The sequence below is a fragment of the Hemitrygon akajei genome, chromosome 5 (genome assembly GCF_048418815.1).
Source record: "Hemitrygon akajei chromosome 5, sHemAka1.3, whole genome shotgun sequence".
Taxonomy (NCBI): domain Eukaryota; kingdom Metazoa; phylum Chordata; class Chondrichthyes; order Myliobatiformes; family Dasyatidae; genus Hemitrygon; species Hemitrygon akajei.
The window spans coordinates 181,666,753-181,682,551 of record NC_133128.1 but is presented as its reverse complement, the minus strand read 5'-3'; the positions used below and the strand labels follow the sequence as shown (position 1 = coordinate 181,682,551).

Here is a 15,799-nt window from a genome sequence, read left to right as displayed (position 1 = left end):
ATGGATCACTCTTAGTCTTTCCTCTACCCTTTGACCTGTTTGACATGGGTGACCCTGCTAAGAGCCAAAGCATAAAGCCCTGACTCCAGCCAGCATAGCTCTCTGGGTCACTAAGGTGATAAGAAATTACTTTATTAGAGTTATGTAATAAACTCTAAAAATATAGAAAGGAAGAAAAGATGGTTAATAAATCAGTAAAAGAGATAAGATGATATTTATCAACCAATGACTAAGCCATGTCACGCAATAAACTCTCAGAGGGAACTGCAGGTGCCCATCAGTTTTTCCAGTCTTCCTTCCCTCCTGGTGTCTGTCTCTCTCACTCTCTTGCTCTCTTGAGGCTGGTTGTGACACAGCTAAGAGAAGATTCCCACTTAAAGAAATTGTCCCCTTTTTATACCTTTTCAAGATGCCTTCAAAAATCTAATATAACTTTTACCCCAGTACTTTTCCATCCCTTAGTGGTACTGGCCTGTACTTAACTCTTACAACTTTTAGCCTAGGCACATAACAGGGCAGCACAGTAACGTATTTGGCAGAATGCTTTACAGTATAAGTGGCTAGGGTTCAATTCCCATCGCTGTCTGTGAGAAGTTCTCCCTGTGACTGCATGGGTTTCCTCCGGGTGCTCCCTCTGTACAAGGACATCGGTTGGTAGGTTAATTGGTCATTGTAAATTGTCCCATGATTGAGCTTGGATAAAATCGGGGGATTGATGGCAGCGTTCCTCAAAGGACTGGAAAGGCCGATCTGTGCTATATCTCAATAAAATAAAAAATTAAAGAATCTGGTGTATTAATCAGTCTGGAAGATTGTAATATGCTAAGGTAGGTGATGAGCTACTGTTTGTTACATTTCCAGCAAAACGCAATGCTGCCTGCAGGAAGATGAACCTGAGTTTTATTCTGAGTTTTGATCATAAATATTCTTTTAACTTTTAAACATAGGTCAGAGTGAGATAGAGAGCAAGTGAAATGCACTTGGAGCTTCAAGATCAGCCTTGACTGAACACAGACATTCTGCAAAGTTGTCATAACATGGAAGCCAAATGCAGTCTGTGAGAGGAGGAAGAAATTGGTAAAAAGAAATTGGTTATGAGGGAAAAGAACGGGGTGCACCGCAATAATCTAGTTTGTAGATTGTGGACATAGGGTACAAGTAGGCTGTTTGTGGTTGAAGATTGTGGAGGGAAGATCTCCAGAAGATATTTTCAGTGCCAGAGTTGTGGTATGAAGTGTTGGAGAACTGGTTACCGGCTTCGCAAAAATCTAGGTTTGTTCAGTGGACTGTTCAGAGAGTATATGTCATGACAGCAACGAGTGAAGACACTTGCTAATAAAATGAGCACGGAAATGGTGGAAGGAGAGCTCAATGTTAATGTTGAACCTATAGTTCATTACTATGGAGATAGATCAAAGTCTGTTCAGCTCAACTGTTAGGCATGATTGGAGAACGAAACAGTTCTCAGATGTGGTACTCCCTGTAATTTTCCCAGACCTGACAGATTAGTTAGGATTGGGCGGTAGTTAAGCCCTTAGCAGAAATAAATTTCTTGAGGAGAAAGGTAAGATTAAAACAAAAGCTCGTGGGTGGAACATGGATGCAGGAAGATGTAATTTCTTTGAGAGCAAGTGCTTTAGTCTTGCTTTCTGCTCTCAGTAAAAGACTTGCTCATGAATGACAACAACGGAAATATCCTCCTGCACTGCAGTGCCCTGAAATTACAAAACACCATGGTGGTTTATTCATTTTACAAAGCATCAAACCAAGATCTGGATGTTATACACATACTGCTACTTACTTGGCTGGCAGTAGCAATGTTATTTACATGCTGAATTAAGTGTCTCTATGGCAGCCATGTGCAGTTGGGCATTGTGAGGGAGAGTAATCCCTTGCAATCCTTTTGCTCATAGCATATCTGTAAAGTCCTTTAGGATTCTCCACCTTGTCTGCTAGGGCAACTACATACCTCCTTTTAGCCCTCCTAATTTCTTTCGTAAGTGTTCTCTTGCATTTCTTGTACACAATAAGCACTTCATATGTTCCTATCTGCCCATACTTGCTATGCATCTCCTTTGTTTCATTATCCAGTACCTTACTATCTCTTCAAAACCAAGGTTTCCTACACCTGCTTTTTTTTAACCTTTTCTTCTGACAGGTGCATACAAGCTTTGTGCTCACAAAATTTCACTTCTGAAGATCTCCCATTTACCAAGTACACCTTTGCCAGAAAGCAGCCTGTCCCAATCCACACCTCTGGATCCTTTCTTATTACATAAGAATTGGCCTTTCTCCAATTTAGAATTCCAATCTGCTGAGCGGACCTATAATTTTGCATATTTTCTTTGAAACTAATGGTTTAATTATAGATTTCTTTTTGAGGTTTCGCTCATTGAAGATGTCCTGGATGTTGGGGAGGCCAGTTATCAAGGAGGGTTATAATGCACATGTGTATTCAGGGGTATGCCCCCTCATCCTGCCCTTTCACCAAGCACAGAGCACAGATCTTACTGTCTCCAACCCCCTGCAGTCAACAGCAGCCTCAGCCATGCATGCTGAAGGATCTGTAAACAATTATGAATACTGGGTCTTCCTTGGAACCAATTCTGTTCTTAAAAAGAACTTAGAGGATGAATGTTTTCTTTAAAACCCACACAAATGATTGTGTACAGGCCACAACAATGTAATCATCATTGTGGAAGTGTGAGTAAATAACCGCGGTCACAAATCACAGTCAGTAAACACCTGTTAATCGTAGTTCAGTCAGGAAATGATTTGTGTGCACTGTACTGCTATTGACATCATCATATGCAAGCCGTCTTATGGGGAAATAACATTGTAATGAGTCAGATTTCAAGAAGAGATGTATGTAGTTATTTCAAAACATACACAAAGTTTTTTTTTGTCTAGATTTCCTAATATAAAACCTGTCGATATTTCTAGTTTCTAAGTATTAGCTTTTAGATATCCCTTGTGCTATTCTCTGTGGAGAAAATGATCACCACACACAAAATACTGAGGTAACTCAGCTGGTCAGGCAGCATCAGTCGACGTTTCAAGCTAAAACCCTTCATCAGGAGTGATAGGTCGTGATGACACAGGCAATCTTATTGGTGCAACCAAGACTGCTGATAGTGGGAACCAATAACTGACACAGTGAGTACAGGTCCAGAGTGTTTGATGGCTCTGGAACCATACTCACTGGAGTTTAGACGACTGAGGTGGAGAAGATCTTATTGAAACCTATTAACTATTGAAAGGCCTAGATTGAGCGGATATGGAGAGGACCAGATTGTACAGCCTCGGACTAGAGGGACGTTCATTTAGAACAGAGATGAGGAGGAATTTCTTTAGCCATAGAGTAGTGAATATGTGGAATTCACTGCCACAGATGGCTGTAGAGACTAATTCATTGGGTATATTTAAAATGAAGTTGGATAGGATCTTGATTAGTCAAGGTGTCAAAGGGTACAGCGAGAAGGCAGGAGAATGAGGGAAAGAGGGGTACTATATCAGCCATGATGGAATGGCAGAGCAAACCTGATAGGCTGAATGAGCCTATTGTATTCCTGTGTCTTTATAAGACCATAAGATACAGGAGCAGAATTAGGCCATTTGGCCCATCAAGTCTGCTCTGTCATTTTCTCATGGCTGATCCAATTTTCCTCTCAACCCCAGTCTCCAGCCCTGACCAATCACCCTCTGCCTTAAATATACATAAAGGCTCCCCAGTATGTACTTCTGGATGAATCCCCTCCAATCAAAACAATCCAACTCATCCAGACTTGCAGATTTCACTGGATTCTTTGTCCTGGGTCTGTACTAACAAACCATCCAGCCCTCAGGTCTCTCTGGTTTTCACCCATGTGGTCTGACTCAAGTTTTCCAATGACGGAGAGATTTAAACTCAATCCTACAACAGGGACACCAATTCTGTTATCAGAATTCTACTCCTCGTAATAAATGATCAGTGAGACACAGAGAGAGAATCTGTAATCACCAACGAGTACTTTTACTGTGCCAACAGAAGAACATATGAACTTACACAACCAATACCTGTGTACACACCAACCAAGTTTTCCTAACCTTCCATGAACAGTCAAAGAACAGAAAATATAATACCAAGTAAACAGGAGTTTCTGCTGCTGGCCACATGTACCCCATCATCCCATTTCAAATCTCCACATATCCGTGGGGCACATCACAGCCACAATAGTTATTCTCCTACAGAGTTACCACTGCCAGCACACTTGAACCGTCTGCTTTTATATTCATTTCTTAGCAATTAAATATTGCATTCCAGTGCCATTAGCTGTAGGTCATGTGTCTGACCTTTAACAACTTTTCATTGGCTCTGCTCCAGTCCAGCATCATTTATTGCCCTCTTCCCAGCAAGTGACAATTAGTAATTTATGGCTTTATTCTCAATCAGCCACTAGCTTGAATCTCGCAAACCAACATTCACAGACCAAGGAACACCTCACAAATGACTTCTTACTTGGAAATGATCCCTAGTCCAGCAGATTACCTGAGGCTTCATTGTGTCTACTTTAAAACGCTGATCAAGCCAAGCAAATGACTCAGAAAATGGAGAACCGAGTATTCATAAAATGGCAGCTTCTATCTCCTCCCTCATGGCAAGAAGAAAGGCAATTGGTCCATCAGCTTCCACTGTCCTTAATTCATTTGAACTCACTGATTTGCAGATTATAGTTCTTTCTGGCCAACACTACTAACAATATGAATGAGAATATCAGTGGCAGGATGACTAAGTTTGCAGATGACACCAAAATTAGTGGTGTGGACAGTGAAGAAGGATTACAACAGGATCTAGAATCAGAAAGTGATTGAAGGATTGGCAGATGGAATTTTACTTTGTCGAGTATAAACTGATGATTTAATGATACATTTAAACAGGACCTCCGTAGTAAATGATAGGGTCCTGGGGAATGTCATTGACCAGAGGGACAACTGTAGCTCCCTGAAGATGGCAACACTGGTAGACATGGTAAAGGAGGTGTATAAAACGCGAACCTTCATGGGATAGAGCATTGAGTACAAGAGCTGGGACCTCAGGTTGCAACTGTTTAGCCCCTCAGTGAGACTGCACATGGAATATTGTGCAGTTCCAGTTGCCATACTCTTGGAAGTATGTGATTAAGCGCGACGGGCCGCAGAAAAGATTCACAGGGATATTGCATTGACTGGAGGGCTTGAGTTATAAGGATAAACTGGATAGGCTGGCACTGGTATTGTTTTCCCTGAGGGAAGGGTACTAAGGGGTGGGGGGCATGGATCAGGTGGAAGGTCACAGCCTTTTCCCAGGGTTTGTTCATTCATTTATGTGCCATGTCGTATGGCCTGGGCAATCATAGTCTCTACATGACCATGATTGTTCTTGGCAAATTTTTCTACAGAAGTGGTTTGCCGTTGCCTTCTTCTGGGCAGTGTCTTTACAATATGGGTGACCCCAGCCATTATCAACACTCTTTAGAGATTGTCTGTATGGCTTCAGGTGTCAGATAAGTAAGACTTGTGATATGCACCAGCAGCTCATATGACCATCCACCACCTGCTCCCATAGCTTCACGTGACCCTGATCGGGAGCTAAGCAGCTGCTACACCTTGTCCAAGGGTGACCCGCAGGCTAGCGGAGGGAAGGAGTGGAGTGCCTTACACCTCCTTTGATAGAAGCATATCTCCACCTTGCTACCCAGGGTAGAGGGAGTCTAAAACCAAGGGAATGTTTAAGTTGAAAAGGGAAAGATTTAAAGGGAACATGAGGGAAAAGTTTTGAAACTGAAGATAGTGGGAGGGTAGAATTTGCTGCTGGAGGATGTGGTAGATGTATGCACTATTGCAATGTTTAAAAGTGATTTAGATAAATTCATGGATAGGAAAAGATTGGAATGTTGTCAGTCAAATGCAGACAGATGGCACTTTGGTCACTATGGAATAGTAGAGCCTGTTTGTGTAATGTGCTATTCTATGACTTCATAGCCTTGAATACTGTTGTAATAAGTTGTTGTAATGGTCTTGCCTTTTCACAAATATTGCACATTGTATTTGAATGCCTTTTATTCTTCTTAATTTAAACCTTATTAGAATTTGCCAATTTTAAAAATATTGGATTGTATCTTTACATACTTTGCATTTCTTGATCATTAATTAAGGACTAATTGTTCCTGGAAGTTTCTTTAGATTTTCAGCACTTCCTTTCTCTTCAAAAGTGAGACCAAGTGGATTCTATGTTGGAAGCTCATTGCAGGACATGACGTGCCCTTTTCTGTTTACTTCATTTGAAGAATGCTCTTTCAGTTATGATGTACTGATGTTTCAAAGATAGGAGATTTATCAAATGATGGTTATTTTAAATGTTGGAATGGGTAATTGTATACACCCGGTAATGTAAAAAATATTTAAGTATTTCTACACTCTCAGGCTGTCTGAGATTTCTTCCTGGAATTGTACCTTGCTGCTGTTGTATGGATTTTTTGGTCCGAGTCTGAGGCCTTGTAGCTATCTAGATATGCAAGTCAGGTCAGAACAATATAGAAGGAAAGCTGTTGCCCATGTAGCAAGCTCCACCTCTCCACGCATCTGTTGAACCCAAAAGGAACACAGAGACTGATGCAGTTTGGCACCAGCAGTATCACAGGAGTCGCCAGTCAGAGTTAACTCCACATTGGACTGCCTTAGGGTCTCCAGCTCCAGAGTTTTCCCTCTGGGTTTACTCCCGAAGCCTTCTCCATGAGTGGGGATAGCCGCAAGGCAGCGGAGGTTTGATAGCAGAGTTTTCCTTCCCTAGATGAGCTGCCAATCGCGGCTAACAAGCCCCATCTGCCCGAAGTGACTGGTTTCAAGGCACCACTAACTTTTCTTTGCCCCTTATTTTAAAAGAAACAGTTCTGTTGGGCTCAGTAGCTAATCCACATGTGAAAGCCAGGAGTTGTACTTAGTTGTCAGGGGTTATTTAAGATGCATGCCAATGGCAGCATTCAATAGGTAGTGAGAGCTTGTTCCCATTACCGCCCCCGGCTGTAACAACTGATTTTTTTAGTAGTTCATAAATATATCACAGCATGTTTAGCTGTTATTTTCTGTTGTGGTGAAGTCCCACTCTTCAACCTTAATGCAATTTTGAGTGAGAACTTATCCAAACTGAACAAACACATCGCTTAGCTTTGATGCAAACTTTTTTTGATGTAACCACAAATAATTTACATGCTAGCAGCAGAATAGTTAGCTCCTCTGTACATGTGTTACTTGTCATCACAGCCAATGAAAGGTTGTTATTTTGTGCAGTTTTTGTGCAACGAGAAAGATACAGTTGTATGTCAAGTAAATATACGTTTTCCCTGAATTACAGGTTTGAGCAAGAATTCATTAATAGTTTAATTGCAAAATATACAACAGAAAGCGACAAGTACTTCTGGACAAGCTTGCAGGATAAAAATGGAACAGGAGAATATACGTGGTCGGTTATAAATAAGAAGAAAGAACCCGTAACATACACAAACTGGAATGCGTATCAACCAGGTAGGTACAATGAGTATTTTTGATAAAGCCCTGGATCACTCTTGTGTTTGTGTTCAAAATAGAGAAGGTACCATAGCCTTATTTTCTGCCAAATTTGGAGCGGAGCCATAACCTGAGCAGTGAAAGCTACATATGGCTCAGTGGCTTCCGAGCTGTGATAGAGGCAGAGTCATGTTTATTATCACTGTCATATTTAATATGAAAGTTGTCGCTTTGCAGCAGCAGTACAGTGCAGAAGCACAAAATTGTGATGAATTACAGAATAAGTAGAGCAACAACAAAGAAATAATGAGGTGGTGTTCAGGGACCACTCAGAAGGCCAAAGATAGTGGGAAGAAGCTGCCCCTAAATCAGTGAGTGTGGGTCTTCAGGTTCCTGCACCTCCTCCCTGATGAGGTACATGTACTAGATAGTGAGGGCCCTTTATGATGGGTGCTGTCCTCTCGAGGCACCGCTTTGATGGTGAAGATGGAGCTGGTTGAATCTGCCAGCCTCTGTAGTGTTATGATACGGCAACAATGAATATAGAATTGAGACAGGTTTTTTTTTTATAAACAAATAAAACATTTATTAAACACTGCTCAATAAGAAATGAGAAGTAAACGAACGACTAACTTAACTGGAAGTTAACTGCTATACGGCAACTGAAACAGTTCTTAAAGCAATAAATGCGAACACAGTTCTTAAAGCAATAAGTGCAAAAGTCCAAATGATTTACACAGTCAATTAGGAGAGACTTTCCTGAAGTAATGAATTCCTTGACGACATGACGTTACTGCTGATCCCAGCCAAAATATGCCTTGCCCGAAGAATTTACGACAAAGGAAATAAAACAGCTTAAAGGCACTGACCTTTTCCTTGGCGAATAACCCTGCTCCAATCCTTTCTGCTCTTATAGCAGGGACTACCTCAGATGCAGGTTACTATCTCTTCCGAATGAGGGTTCAGTAAGGTCGATCCTGTTTTACCGATGACGACATCAACTTTACTCGATCCTTTGGGTTTACCATACTTCAATAAATTCTTCACTCTCTGACTGGACTAAACTGGCAGCGTTTGGTGAGACTGCCAGCAATAACCTTTGAGACTTAAGATAGAAAGTAAAACTCCACTTTAAAACAAAACTGCATCACGGGACGAACTCGCAGCATAACGGAGTTACTGACGAATTAAACCACGAACTGACCTGCGTCACAGCAAGGCTTTCCCCTTTTTATACTTGTTGAAACAGGCCATCACATGACCTCTCACTGGCGGGAAAATTACATCATGTGACCTCACACTGGCGGGAAATTACATCACTCCACCATCACAAGACCATTACATCACGCTCAGCAGAGACTCAATTACATCATGGTCATGTGAGAGTCACAAGATACCCACAGGGGATGTAACAGTAGCCTTTTGCCATCCTGTGAAGCCTCTGTACCAGGTTGTGATACAACCAGACAGAATGCTGTCCACTGTACATCTATAGAAATTTGGAAGACCCTTGATGACATACCAAATATCCTCAACCTCCTAACAATGTAGAGGACTAACGTGCTTTCTTTGGGATTGCATCAATCCGTTGGGCGTGGGACAGATCCTCAGAGAAGTTAACGGCCAAGAGCTTAAAGCTGCTTTCCCTTTTCACAGCGGACCCCTCAGTGAGGACTATCTCCTCCCAGCTTCCCCTTCCTGAAGTTCAAAATCAGTTCTTTGGCCTTGATCATGTTTAGTGTTAAGTTGTTTTTGTGACACCACTCAACCAGCCAATCTACCTCACTCAGTCCTGAACACCTCTTTTTTTTTGCCATCTGAGATTTTACCAGCAATGGTGGTGTCATCTGTGAATTTATAGATGGTGTTTGAGCTGTGGTTAGCCACACAATAATGAGTGTAGAGAGAGCAGAGCAGTGGGATAAGCACACATCCTCCATGTGCACCTGTGTTCATTGCCCACAAGGAGGAGATGTTACCACAGCAGTGTACTGGCTGTGCTCTCCCAGTAAGGAGATTTCAGAGGGAGGTACAGAGGCCCAGGCTTAGAAACTTGATCGTTAATGCTGAGGGAATGCTGATATTGAACGCTAAACTCTAATCGATAAACAGCAGAATCACATATGCTGTGCTGTTGTCTAGGTACTTCAAAACAGTAAAATAAAACTATTTATGATTTTTTCCTTTGATTACTGGCTGGTGATAGTCATCGATTGAGAATAGTATTAGGTTTGATTTTGATACCTATCAATCCAACAGTTCAACTCACTTCCCGAGCATCCTCACAAGCATTTAATACAGGAGCTTAATTGTATTCATTAATGAGAGAGGAGAAGAATGGAAGAATCGACAAGCTGTGTGTGATCGTCTAAACAGGCTAAAGGGATTAACAAAGCAGTGTGTCAAGATAAGTATATGAAGGGCTGGTGCTCTTTGAACTAGTCACAGACAGAACCCTCCAAGAGGGCCATAAGCTTGTTGTGGTTTGGAGGCTTGTGTGCCTCAATGAGCTGTAGAGTATGCTGTCTGGAATCAGGGTGTTAAGCTTCGGCTCTTGGTAGCGTCACCTATGCCAAACAGGTCAAAGGGCAGAGGCCAACCAGATCCTCCAGGTTCAGGTGTTCAGTGTTACCAACCCTAACTGGTCAAAAAAAAAATTGTTACGGAAACAGCAATGAAGAATTGTTCTGTGGCCAAGGACAGACAGACATAGAGGACTTTCATTGCTGCCCTAAAGACCAGCAGTATAATGGGCAATCATTGACAAATAAAAGACAGAGGATACACTATCAGTTATGAAACCACTTGCCAAACAATAAAAGCATGTGATTACAATGAAAAGGAACTGCTTGAGCAATTGTATGACCCAGCACTGCACAGCAAGTGTGAAGATCAGTGACAAGTGTATCAAAGGCCAATCATTCATATGGGCACATCGCTCTACTGCATAAAAAACCCTGACAATTTGTAATTTGATGGTAAAGCCTTTGGAGCGGTTTCTCCACATGCATGTGACTAAACCACTTGCATCTCAAGACCCGGCTCCTAAGTGTCAATTATTGTTTGTTCAATGTGACCATTATCACCAAATAATATTTTATTCTTTACAAGTTCCATATACTATTATTAAATAATATGACAAAGCTTTAAGTATTGATATTCTTTAAGAATATCAAGCAAATGAGCAGAGCGAGTAGATATCAAACTAAGTACCATCCAAAGTAGTCAAATCAATTTTTCATCATCACACAATTGTGTAGTTACCAGGATCTGCGTTAGTGTTATGAAGTGAACTTTTCAACATTTATAATAGAAAGAAATAGAAAAAAATGTGCTACTGTTTCTAGTAGCAATTTCTTTGAGGTTGCATGCTGATGAGATCATTTGTGACGTCTCTCACTGGAACTGACATGAAGCAAATTTTCCTCAAATGACTGTGATCTTCACCCTCACTACATTCGTGACTAAACAAAAGGAGACTGTGGCAGAAAGAAGTGGCCATACTTTGGCAATTTCCCCTTATTCAGCTGTACTGGATTTTACACCAGAAAGTCACAATTCCAGAGGGCCTTACTTCCAGGTTCGAATCCCAGAGCAGTAATAATCACCTACATTACAGCAATTCCCAGAATGGTTCTTTTACAAATTGCTGGAGAAGGCACTCTCTCTCTGTCACTGTGCCCTTCCCTAGATAAATATAAATGTTGCTGATGTATGGTTCCAATGGTAAAAAATGATAACCGAATTCCGGCTGGAATTGAAAACATGAAACAGTCTTGAGATCTGTGTTTGAGGCTTACTCAGCACAAGCTCACTCCCTCCTTCCTCACAATAACAGCAGTGATTCTAACTGATGCAATAACTGGCCATTGAGGTGGCTTCTTCCCAGCTGCACGACACGTTAACAGATTTGATAGACCTGCAGGTCTCACACTTGAGTTGACGAGTAATCTACAGAGCATGGTAGCGTAGTGGTTAGCACAATGCTTTACAGTACAGGTGACCCAGCTTCATCTCCCACCCCTGCCTGTAAGGAGCATGTTCTCCCCGTGACCGTGTGGCTTTTCTCTGGGTGTACTGGTTGGTAGGCTAATTGGTCATTGTAAATCGTCCTGAGATTAGGCTAGGATTAAATCGGGCATTGGTGTGCAGTGCAGCCCATCCTGCACTGTATCTCAATAAGTAAACATGTAGAAAATAAATGTCTTTGCACTCTTTAAGCATCATGTAATCAAAAATACAATGGTTTTCAAAGATATAAGAAACGATTTTGAAATTAATTTAATATAAATAAACGATGAAAGTTATAATAAGGTTATTTACAGGAGCTCTTTATTTGTTTCAGAGCATCCAGGTGGATGTGTTGTTATGGCCACAGGAAAAGCTCTTGGACGGTGGGAGGTTCGAAACTGTGCGACAACAAAGGCAATGTCCATTTGTAAGAAGAAGATTGGCAATGAGACAGAAACTGAAGACACACTCCCGACTGGCTCTTGCCCAGTTGGTTGGCAGACTCATGCAGAAATTGCTCACTGCTACAAGGTGAATAACTGGAAAGCCAACTGTATGATGTATGCATGTGGGGGAAAGCGAGTAATAGCCACTGTACACAGCTGGTGGTTACTTATGTCTGAGCATTCAAGGGTGAAAGAGTCAAACATGCTACCACATGACATGTTTATGAATGGTTTTAGTAACATCCTTCTGTGGGGAACATATAATTAAAATGCAGTTCCATAGGATCTGCATTTTACAGTCCTATATACAGTATTCTAAAAATAAATTGAAACTTTTGAAGCAATGGATGCATGCCCTCCCAACAGTCCCTTGCAACTGTAAAATTAATCATTCTATCATTCCTCAAGAATGATAGAATAAGAAAGGAAACATCAGACATTTGATATTCCTGTTTACTCCTTCAAGATGAACATACAGTATCGTGCAAATTACTTAGGCACGTGCTGTATACAACTAGGGTGGCTAAGGGATTCACACAGCACTGTATTTGTCAACATGGAGCAGAGAGCAAGTTTGTAAATCTGGTGGAGCAAAGGATACTGGGAAAGGCAAGGTTAGAGCACAGTTGGAGGGTTGTGGGACAGGCGGCAGAGAAGGACTGCCAGCGTGCAGAGTGGTACCGATGCAGACACACCCAGCCCTGAGACACCAGACAAGGTCCTTGATTCCAAACAATTGGTTTATTGATCATTACAGAATGTCTCTGGTGCTTCCTGCTCCCTCCCCTCCCCCTTTCCCAACCATGACTCCCCTCTCCCTGCCCCTTTTCCACACACAGTCCACAATAGAGACCCATAAAAGAATCAGGTCTATCATCACTCACATGTCATGAAATTTGTTTTTTCTTTGCAACAGCAGTATAGTGCAACAATCTGAGGCACTCCTGCTATATTCATGTGCCTTTTATAACTTGGTGACACAGTTTGCTGGAGGATCAGAGGGATCTTGGGGTCCAAGTCCATTGGACACTCAAAGCTACCGCGCAGGTTGACTCTGTGGTTAAGAAGGCATGTGGTGCATTGGCCTTCATCAATCGTGGGATTGAGTTTAGGAGCCGAGAGGTATTGTTGCAGCTATATAGGACCCTGGTCAGACCTCACTTGGAGTACTGTGCTCAGTTCTGGTCGCCTCACTATAGGAAGGATGTGGAAACCATAGAAAGGGTGCAGAGGAGATTTACAAGGGTGTTGCCTGGATTGGGGAGCATGCTTTATGAGAATAGGTTGAGTGAACTTGACTTGGAGTGACGGAGGATGAGAGGTGACCTGATAAGAGGGGTATAAGATGATGAGGGGCGCTGATTGTGTGGATAGTCAGAGGCTTTTTCCCAGGGCTGAAATGGCTAGCACGAGAAGGCACAGTTTTAAGGTGCTTGGAAGTAGGTACAAAGGAGATGTCAGGGTTAAGTTTTTTACGCAGAGAGTGGTGAGTGCGTGGAATGGACTGCCTGCGACGGTGGTGGAGGCGGATATGATAGGGTCTTTTAAGAGACTCCTGGATAGGTACAGGAAGCTTAGAAAAATAGAGGGCTATGGGTAACCCTAGGTAATTTTTAAGGTAAGGACATGTTCAGCACAGTTTTGTGGGCCAAAGGGCCTGTATTTTGCAGTAGGTTTTCTATGTTTCTATTTTGAATTTCTAAATCCTGCGATATATTGTTTGTCCATGTCAAAGAAATAATGATTACCCCAAATTACATTTGTAGATATTTCATCATGAGAGAGTGGCAAGGAAGAGAACATGGGAAGAAGCTGAGCGATTCTGTGAGGGATTAGGAGCCCATTTACCAAGTTTCAGTCATAGTAATGAGATGGTATATCTTCACAACTTGCTGAGAAAAACAATTACGTGAGTAAAGCCATAAAAATATGTGTACCTCTAATTACTTTTACTTCAATTTGCTTTTACCATTTATAAACTGTAACTTTAAAACTGTTTCACATGAAGCAGAATGGAAGTTGGATATTGACTGGTGACAATGTTTGCCAAATTATTTAGAGTCATAGAAAAGGACAGTGCAGGAACAGGCCATTCAGCCCATCTAGTCCATGACAGGCCATTTAAACTGCCTACTCCCGTAGACCTGCACCCAGCCCATCGTACTTCTGCTATCCATTTGCACAAGTCGTCCCCAAAATCAAGAATTTGCCTTAAACTATAATGGTGAAATTGCAATTAATGGTAGAAAAGCACATTGAATTTCTGTTGTTACGTTCCCCGTAACTGGGTGACTTACCAGCAAAGATAGAGAGGTCGCTGAAGACTGATGGTACTATTTTCAAACGTTTTTTATTTATAAAGGGGCACAAACGTATAGTTAATACAAAACATTCAGATCATATACGTCGTCAATACTCAATCTAAAGCACAGGTATAGTAATAATCAATCAGAAATAAGCTCTATCATTGTCTAGGGGATAATACTGAGTCCAATGGAATATAACAGTCACTCATAAATCTGCAGGCTTTTCCGTTTGGGAACTGCTGGCATTTCACGTGTTGGAGAGAGAGATTGGTGAGAGAAAAGGAACACTTGCCCATTGTCTTTGCGAAGCAAATCCCTGTTGTTAGTTAAAAATGGTTTTTCCTTTGGTTTCAGCCACAGACTCCCGATCTGGAATCTAACGCACGTGGCTTCCTTCAAAATGGCTTCCCACTCCGACGGGAAGCGCTATCGTGTCTTCTTAGTGTGTCTCCTTGGTGCGTCTGAGGGGCCGCCTCGGCAGCCCACCTTTTATCGGGACTTGCAGGGTTGTAGCTGTCAATCAGGGTGAGGTGTGGCAATCTTTCCCCATCACCCAGCCCACGTTGCCCTGAGGGTTTGCACGTAGTCCAATCCCCATTCCACAAGGGTGTCTCCAAGAGACAATGGCCATGTCCTTGGCTTTTGTCTGGCTGAGAGGCCAGACCACATTCCAAACCTTAAGGCTTCTCTCTTATTTTCCCGAGTCCAATTTCAGCACGTCGCTCTCTCTCGGGTCATTGACCCCCCCTTCACTAGGGCTCTTGCGATTCTCACAAAGGAGGGGGCTGGGGTCATAACACTGTATTGCACACAGCTTATGCATTCACAACGCACATGTCAGGATGTTACATTTCATACTATTAAGATATCAGCATCTTGAAGACGAAATTTTTTGGGTATTGCTGGTTTAAAACTCAATGAAGCTTAGGTGGGCAAAAAAGCCAAGCTGCTGGAGGAACTCAAGCAGCACTTCTGGTGGGAAAGGGATGATAGATCTTTTGGATTAAGATTAATGGTAGATCTTTTGGCTTGCTATTTTCTCCAGATCCCAGCATCTGCATTCTCTTGTGTCTGGAGGTTTAAGTGGGCAGTGGCCAATTTTGTCCGAGTACTCAGTTTAAACTTTGCAATTTGCTTTTTGGTATTCCAATTTACATCAGAATTTTTGAAGTGTTGTGTCATTGCAATGTGGGAAACACCACAGTTATTTGTGATCAACAGGTACACATAAACTGCCCTGTATTCCCCATATTTCTTGCTTCATTTTAAATTTATTCGGGCTGTAGATCAGCTTGGGTGGGGGGCTAGAGATATCACCTCAACCAAAGGAGGTGTAAGGCACTCCTTCCCTCCACTAGCCTGCTTAGCACCCCCAGTCAGGGTCACGTGAAGCCATGGGAGAAGGTGGTAGACAGTCGTATGAGCAGCTGGTACACATTGCAGGTCCTCATTATGAGACCATCGATGCCAGGCAGACAATCTCTGAAGACTGTTGATAATGGCCGGGAGGCTCAT

The 15,799-nt window shown here is 42.1% G+C and overlaps 1 protein-coding gene across 2 annotated transcripts in view; it reads left to right on the top strand.

Moving 5' to 3' along the window:
* The window catches only part of ly75 (lymphocyte antigen 75), a 180,320-nt gene that overhangs the window by 80,038 nt on the left and 84,483 nt on the right, over window positions 1-15,799 (top strand). For both annotated transcript variants that reach the window (XM_073047388.1, XM_073047387.1), the window contains exons 11-13: window positions 7,370-7,539; window positions 11,867-12,063; window positions 13,745-13,887. In XM_073047388.1, coding sequence (XP_072903489.1) covers window positions 7,370-7,539; window positions 11,867-12,063; window positions 13,745-13,887 — 510 coding nt within the window. The remainder of the gene's footprint in view (window positions 1-7,369; window positions 7,540-11,866; window positions 12,064-13,744; window positions 13,888-15,799) is intronic.